The sequence below is a fragment of the Nematolebias whitei genome, chromosome 12, assembly GCF_014905685.2.
Source record: "Nematolebias whitei isolate Nwh7 chromosome 12, NemWhi1, whole genome shotgun sequence".
In the NCBI taxonomy this organism is placed as follows: Eukaryota; Metazoa; Chordata; class Actinopteri; order Cyprinodontiformes; family Rivulidae; genus Nematolebias; species Nematolebias whitei.
In genome coordinates this window covers 48446465-48453392 of record NC_056509.1, presented here as the reverse complement: position 1 = coordinate 48453392, position 6928 = coordinate 48446465, and the positions used below count along the sequence as shown (strand labels likewise).

The following is a 6928-nucleotide window of genomic DNA, read 5'->3' as shown; positions in this document are numbered from 1 at the left end:
GGGGGGGGGGGGGGGTAGATGTGTTTGATCCATCTGATGTCCTCAACCATCTCTGTCTTCTTCACATTGATGTGAAGGTTATTCTCTTTGCACCAGCTCTCCAGGTGTTCCACCTCTTGCCTGTAGCTGGACTCATCATTGTTTGTGATGCATCCCACCACCACTGTATCATCTGCAAACTTTACAATGTGACAGCCTGGATGGGTAGCTGCACAATCATACGTGAGCAGAGTGAACAGGAGAGGGCTCAACACACATCCCTGAGGAGAGCCAGTGCTGAGGGTTATGGTGGAGGAGAAGTTGTGGATCCTCACTGACTGTGGTCTGTTTGTTAAGAAGTCCAGGACCCAGTTGCAGATGGAGGGGCTTAGTCCTAGTGTGGATAGTTTGTCCATCAGGGTTTGGGGGATCATGGTGTTGAAGGCAGATGTGAAGTCCACAAAGATCATACGGACGTAGGAGTCCTGCTCCAGCTGGGGGAGAGCACTGTGGACCACAGAGGAGATGGTGTCTTCTGTTGATCGAGTCTCATGGTATGCATACTGATGAGGGTCCTCGTTGATGTTGATGGTTGTTTTGATGTGAGTCATGACCAGTTTTTCGAAGCATTTAATGACTATCATGGTGAGGGCCACTGGCTGGTAGCCCAGACCAGTCACTGTAGAACTCTTTGGGACTGGGATGATGGTGGCAGTTTTCAGGCAGGTGGGAACTGTCTCCAGGGTAAGTGAGGTGTTAAAGATGTCTGCCAGCACCTCACAGAGCTGAATTCATGAATTAAACAAACATTTATAATAAAACTTTATTCATAAAGCACTTTAAGAACAACACTGTTGGCCAAAGTGCTGGACCGGAGTATTTAACTGGAGTAAATGGTTTTATTTATTGTTGCAAGCTCACAGGAGTTCCAGGAGGCTCAGGTGTTTTGATCAGAGCAGAGATCTTCCATGAGCAGAAACAGAAAGCATTAAATGTCACAAAGCATCAGAGATGGAACCGAGCCGAACGTCCTCCCTGCGGCGCCGCCGCTAATTGAAGTTTTTATGACCCTCTGTTCGGCCCAAACTCGAGTTGCCCCTCAAACAAAACCTAAATCTGTCCTCCTGTCCGTGAAGACTCCCAGGAGCTTCATGGGCGACTTCTTTTTATTTCCCTGCGTTCTGCCGAGGCGGCCAGCTGGTGGACCAATAAAACCAGTCCAGAATCAGTTACAGCTAAACGGACCGGGTTCTGTTCACATTCAAGTTTAATTATTCAGCTGAAAATTGGTCCGGAGAAACAAAAGTTTCAAAAGAAAAAGTAGAAGTTTTTATTTTTCCTGGGCGGTTCAGGTCGTTTTATGATGCAGTCTGCAGCTTTTCCACTAGATGGCTCCAAATCCATCACCTCAAATCTTCAGGACTTTTTAAATTGCAGGAAAAAATGGTTGAAAATGTCTCGGTAAAGCTTTCTTTGCATAGGTTTACATCAGATTGAAGTTTTAAAATCTTTATCCAGAAATATCCTGATTCACGCTCCACAATCCAGGTAGAAAAATCTGAAGAACTTAAGTCAGATCCTCTGGACGGATTCTTTTTGTTGAGATGTTTCATCTTTTATCCAAAAGACTTCATCCAACCATGTGGAGGTGCTTTTTATAAGACTGAGTTTGTTGTGGCTCCTTGCACCGATGAAGTCTTTTGAATGAAAGACGAAACATTTCAACCAAAGGAGTCCGTCCAGAGGGCCAGACTTTTTTAGATTTATCCAGAAATATGAAATGTTGTTTTTCAACATCACGATCTTTCACTCATGTTTGCTTTCTCTGATTGTTTTTCAGTACCTGAACAGAGGCTGCACTCGGTTCTTCGCCACCAAAGACACAGATAAACAGATCCTGCAGAACCGCAAGAGTCCAGAGGTATGACACCCTCCTCACAGGACTTCTTTTATCTGAGGAGGAGGATAAACATATGGTTTTATTGGATAAAAATACAGTTTTTGAAGAACTAGAGACGAGCTGAATTAATAACAAAGATGGTAAAGCACTAGAATAAAAACTGTAGGTTCATTAGGGTTAGCCTGCAGGTTAGCTGGTGTTAGCCTGGAGGTTAGCTTGTGTTAGCCTGGAGGTTAGCTTGTGTTAGCTCTTAGGCTAGCTATTGCTAGCTAGGGTTCACTTGTAGACTAGCTGCATGAAACAAAAACGTTCTCCACATTCAACAAGCTGCTGCTGGAATTCTTCAAGCCAGCATGAGATAAGAATAAAAACAGTCAAACTGGGACGAGAAAAACAACTGCATTGTTTCTGTAGACATGCTGAAGGAACCTTGACCAAAGCTCGGATGTGGGAGGAGTTCGGTGAGGCCTTGGATAAAGACTCTCGATCTGCTTCGGCAGATTCTGGCAAACCATCAAGTGGTTGAGGCGAAAGCAGCTCTTTACTAACATTGTGTTCAGTGAAGGTGGGTGCTGTTGACCTCAACCATGGCTGAGATCACCGAGGTAGTTACAAAGCTCCACGATGGCTGGGGGTGGATGAGATTCACCCTGAGTTCCTAAAGTCTCTGGATGTTGTGGGGCTGTCTTGGTTGACACACCTTTGCAACCTCGCGTGGACACCGGGGGCAGTGCCACTAGATTGGCAGACTGGGATGGTGGTTCTCCTCTCCCTCACCAGGGTCCTCGAGGTGTCACTGGAGTTTGCCCATCCAGTCTACATAAGTTTTGTGGACTTGGAGAAGGCAGTCGACCGTGTTCCTTGAGGTACACTGTGGGGGGTGCTCTGTGAGTATGGGATTGGGGGCCTGTTGTTATGGGCTGTTCAATCCCTATACAAGCGGTGCGAGAGTTTGGTTCACTTTGCTGGTAGTAAGTCGGACCCCTTCAGGGTTGGATTTGGACTCCACTGGGGTTGCCCATTGTCAGAGATTCTGCTTATAACTTTTACGGACAGAATTTCTTGGTGCAGCCAGGGGCCGGAGAGATTCCGGTTCGGTGGCCTCAGGATTCATCTCTGCTCTTTGCAGATGATGTGGTCCTGTTGACGTCATCGTGCCGTGATCTTCAGCTCTCACTGGAATGGTTTGCAACCGAGTGCAAAGCGGCTGAGATGAGAATCAACACCTCCAAATCTGAGGCCATGGTCGTCAGTTGGAAAAGGGCGGATTGATCTCTTCGGGTCGAGGGTGAGGTTCTGCCTCAAGTGGAGGAGTTCAGTGCAGTTTTGTGGACTTTGTTCAAGTCCGTTGTTGGGAAGAGAGAGCTGAGCTGTAAGACAAAGCTCTCTGTTTACCGGTTGGTCTACGTTCCTACCCTCACCTATGGTCATGAACTCTGGGTAGTGACTGAAAGAATGAGAGAACGAGGCAGTTGAACTGAGTTTCATCTGCAGGGTAGCTGGACTCTCCCTTAGAGATAGGGTGAGAAGTTCAGTTATCAGGAGAGACTCGGCATAGAATCGCTGCTCCTCCACATCCAGAGGAGCCAGTTGAGGTGGTTCGGGCATCTGGTAAGGATGGACCCTGGAGGCCTCCCTAGTGTGGTGCTCCAGACATGTCAAACTTGGAGGAGATCCCAGAGATGACCCAGGACATGCTGGAGAGACTATGTCTCTCAGCTGGTCTGGGAACTCGTTGGAGTCCTCTCAGAAGAGCTGGAAGAGGTGGCTGTGGAAAGAGAAGAGATGTCTGGACCTCCGTGATCAAGCTGCTGCCCCTGAGACCTGAGTCCAGAACCAGATGATGGATGGATGCTTAAAGCAGCTCCAACATTGGTTAACTTTCTCCTCTAAAGCCCAGCGAGAAGTCAGGATTCTCCTTTTCTAACAGTCTAAGCTGTGACAGCCAGACTCTTATTTTGATACTCCAAGTTCAGTTCTCTTCCTGTTTCCTGCTGACACTGACTAAGTCCTCCTGAACATCAGAGGGCTGTGTCATTCCCCGATCTGTTACGGAAGCCGATCCGTAGTGTTGCTCATTTGTACATGCGCTTAAAGGAATACTTCCGGGTCGCACGGATCGCCGTTGAATATGCTGGATTAATGAAAATGTACTGGTATAACTCCGTTTATGAGTAATAACTGTCTTAATTTACTTAGAAAAGTATGTGCTCTATCTCCGCCAATTTTCATGTTGCTAATTTACGCCACTCGTATTTCCGTTAAAATCATTGATACGTTTATGTCATGGTTCAAATGATCTGCAGCTTCACCACTGAGCGGCGCTCTTTCATCATGGAAATGATTCTTTCTGTGTCTTGCAGGGTTTTCTCACTCAGCCCAGGCTGGGGGTCAGCTCTAATGCGTCGCATTTAACCAGTGATTTGTAACGGAAGTACGAGTGGTGTAAATTAGCTTCATGAAGATGGGTGGAGATAGAGCATGCACTTTTCTAAGTAAATTAAGACAGTTTTTATTCAAAAATAAAGGTGATCCATGCGACCCAGAAGTACGTACACTACGGATCGTGCTTCTGTAACAGATTGGGGAATGATGGGCTGATCAGAGATGACATGAAGGATCTATGGGGGTGGCCATGATGGAAACAGAGGAGGAAGAAAAGCATGCTGGGTAATATAGAAGATCCTGAAGCTGCTGGTTGTCATGGTGATCCCCACGTATTTTGACCCAGAACCCCTTACCCCACCTCTCTGTGTGGAGTCACACCCAAGAGACCAGAAAATGTCCAAGAGGTTGTTCAAGTCCCAGGGGTTGTCCCATGTCCCAGGTATTGTCCATGTCCCAGGGGTGGTCCATGTCCTAGGGGTGGTCCATGTTCCAGGGGCTGTCCATGTCCCAGGTATTGACCATGTCCCAGGGGTAGTCCATGTCCCAGGTATTGTCCATGTCCCAGGTATTGTCCATGTCCCAGGGGTGGTCCATGTCCCAGGGGCTGGTCCAAGTCCCAGGGACTGTCCAAGTCCCAGGTATTGTCCATGTCCCAGGGGTGGTCCATGTTCCAGGGGCTGTCCATGTCCCAGGGACTGCTCATGTCCAGGTATTGTCCATGTCCAGGTTTTGTCCATGTCCCAGGAGTGGTCCATGTTTTAGAGGTGGTCCAAGTCCCAGGGGCTGTCCATGTCCCAGGGGCGGTCCATGTCCCAGGGGCTGTCCATGTCCCAGGGGCGGTCCAGGTCCCAGTGGTGGTCCATGTCCCAGGGGGGTCCATGTCCCAGGTATTGTCCATGTCCCAGGTGCTGTCTATGTCCCAGGGGCTGTCCATGTCCCAGGGGCTGTCCATGTCCCAGGGGCGGTCCATGTCCCAGGGGTGGTCCATATCCCAGGGATGGCCCATGTCCCAGGTATTGTCCTTGTCCCAGGTGCTGTCTATGTCCCGTTTTGAAGTGTCTGAACGTGCCTTGTGGTTGTCACGGTGATTCCCACCTTTTTTAGGGATCTGGGAGGGAAAGACCCCAGCAGCACTGCAGGTAGACACACAGAGTAAAAAGTAAACCTTGGACTGTCTCTGTGTGGATCTGTGGGTCAGATCCAAGAAGTTCTGGACCCGTCAGCTGCAGAAGGTTCTGATTGTCCATGCTCTGTGGACTCCTGGTTTATCAGAAGGTTCTGATGGTCCAGTGTTTCTTCGTTCCTCGTCGTCCCTCAGGTGCGTCCCTCTGAGCGCCGACAGATGAACATGAACATGAAGCTTCAGGACCGATGACTAAAGCAGGTGTGAACAGGTCCAGGTGAGTGTGGTCTGCTGTGTGTAGGTCCGGTTCTGCTCGGTTTGTGACTGCATGCTGAGGTTTCTTCCTCTGAGTGTTTCCTGCTGCTCTGCTGTGGATCATCTCAGCATCTTGAAAGTCTTCAGTTCTTAAAGCACTCGAATCATCGAGACCCGCAGGTCTGCAGGGGCGGGGTCAGACCTGGACCTGAACGAGCATGGTGCTGATAGCAGATTAAATAATCACTGTTGTGTTCTGGTTCCTCAGCACACCAAGTCCGGCCCGTTGAAGGACCCGCTGCTGGACGACCACGGTGACTTCAACAGGATGTGCGTGGCCATGAAGAAGATCGGCTTGGACGACACAGAGAAGCTGGACCTGTTCAGGGTGGTGGCCGGCGTGCTGCACCTGGGAAACATCGGCTTCGAGGAGGCTGGAAGCACCTCAGGTTCTGATCCCTGTCCCTGTACCGGTCTCCTGCTAGACCTCTTCTAGAGATTTAGGAGTTCCATGATTGACAACCCTCTCACCTCCACGAGTTAACACCTGGCTTACTCCAGGTGGTTCTGTTAGATGTAGTCTGAGCAGGAAGAAGCTTCAGCTCAGGACTCGAATGGAACTGGAGACACGAGGTTCTGTTGGATCGACGTGTCGGAGACTCATTTACGTCACAAAGATCTAAGACTGTAACTGAAGACAACCGGCATGAAGGTCTGAAGGTTAACATACCATACCAGTTTATTTCTAAAGCACTTCATATACAACAAGCAGCTGTTCAAAAATAAAACCAACAGTAAAACAATAGAAACAACTAAATATATAAAAAATAATCAGAACATCACAAGCAACAACAACATTAAGACAGATGCTGACTCACTCTAGGTTCAAAGCCAGTTTAAAAGAAGTTTTTAAAGGAGTTTTAAAACAAAGTGACGGGGCCTGCCTGACCTCCAGATCATTCCACAGTTTAGGAGCCAGAGCTGAAAGGGCTCCGTCTCCTCTGGGTTTATAAAAGGTTTTCAGGACGGCTAGAAGCATCTGGTCAGATCTAAGAGCACGTGATGGTGTGTGAAGGGGAAGCAGTTCAGACGAATAAGAAGGACTAAGACCGTTCAAAGACTTAAAAACAAACAATAGAACTTTAAAATGGATTGGAAACTGGACAGGAAGCCAGTGAAGGGACATCAGAACTGGAGTGATGTGCTCACGCCTGTACCAGTCAAAAATCGTGCATCGATTGGTCACCTGAGAGGCTGTGATTGGTCACCTGAGAGGCTGTGAT

General features: G+C 48.4%; 1 protein-coding gene across 1 annotated transcript in view; it reads left to right on the top strand.

Moving 5' to 3' along the window:
• The window catches only part of myo6a (myosin VIa), a gene marked incomplete at its 3' end in the record, with an annotated part of 57368 nt that overhangs the window by 22861 nt on the left and 27579 nt on the right, over nucleotides 1–6928 (top strand). Inside the window, 2 exon segments of the mRNA XM_037686029.1 lie at nucleotides 1820–1900; nucleotides 5914–6094. Of these exon segments, the coding sequence (XP_037541957.1) occupies nucleotides 1820–1900; nucleotides 5914–6094 (262 nt within the window).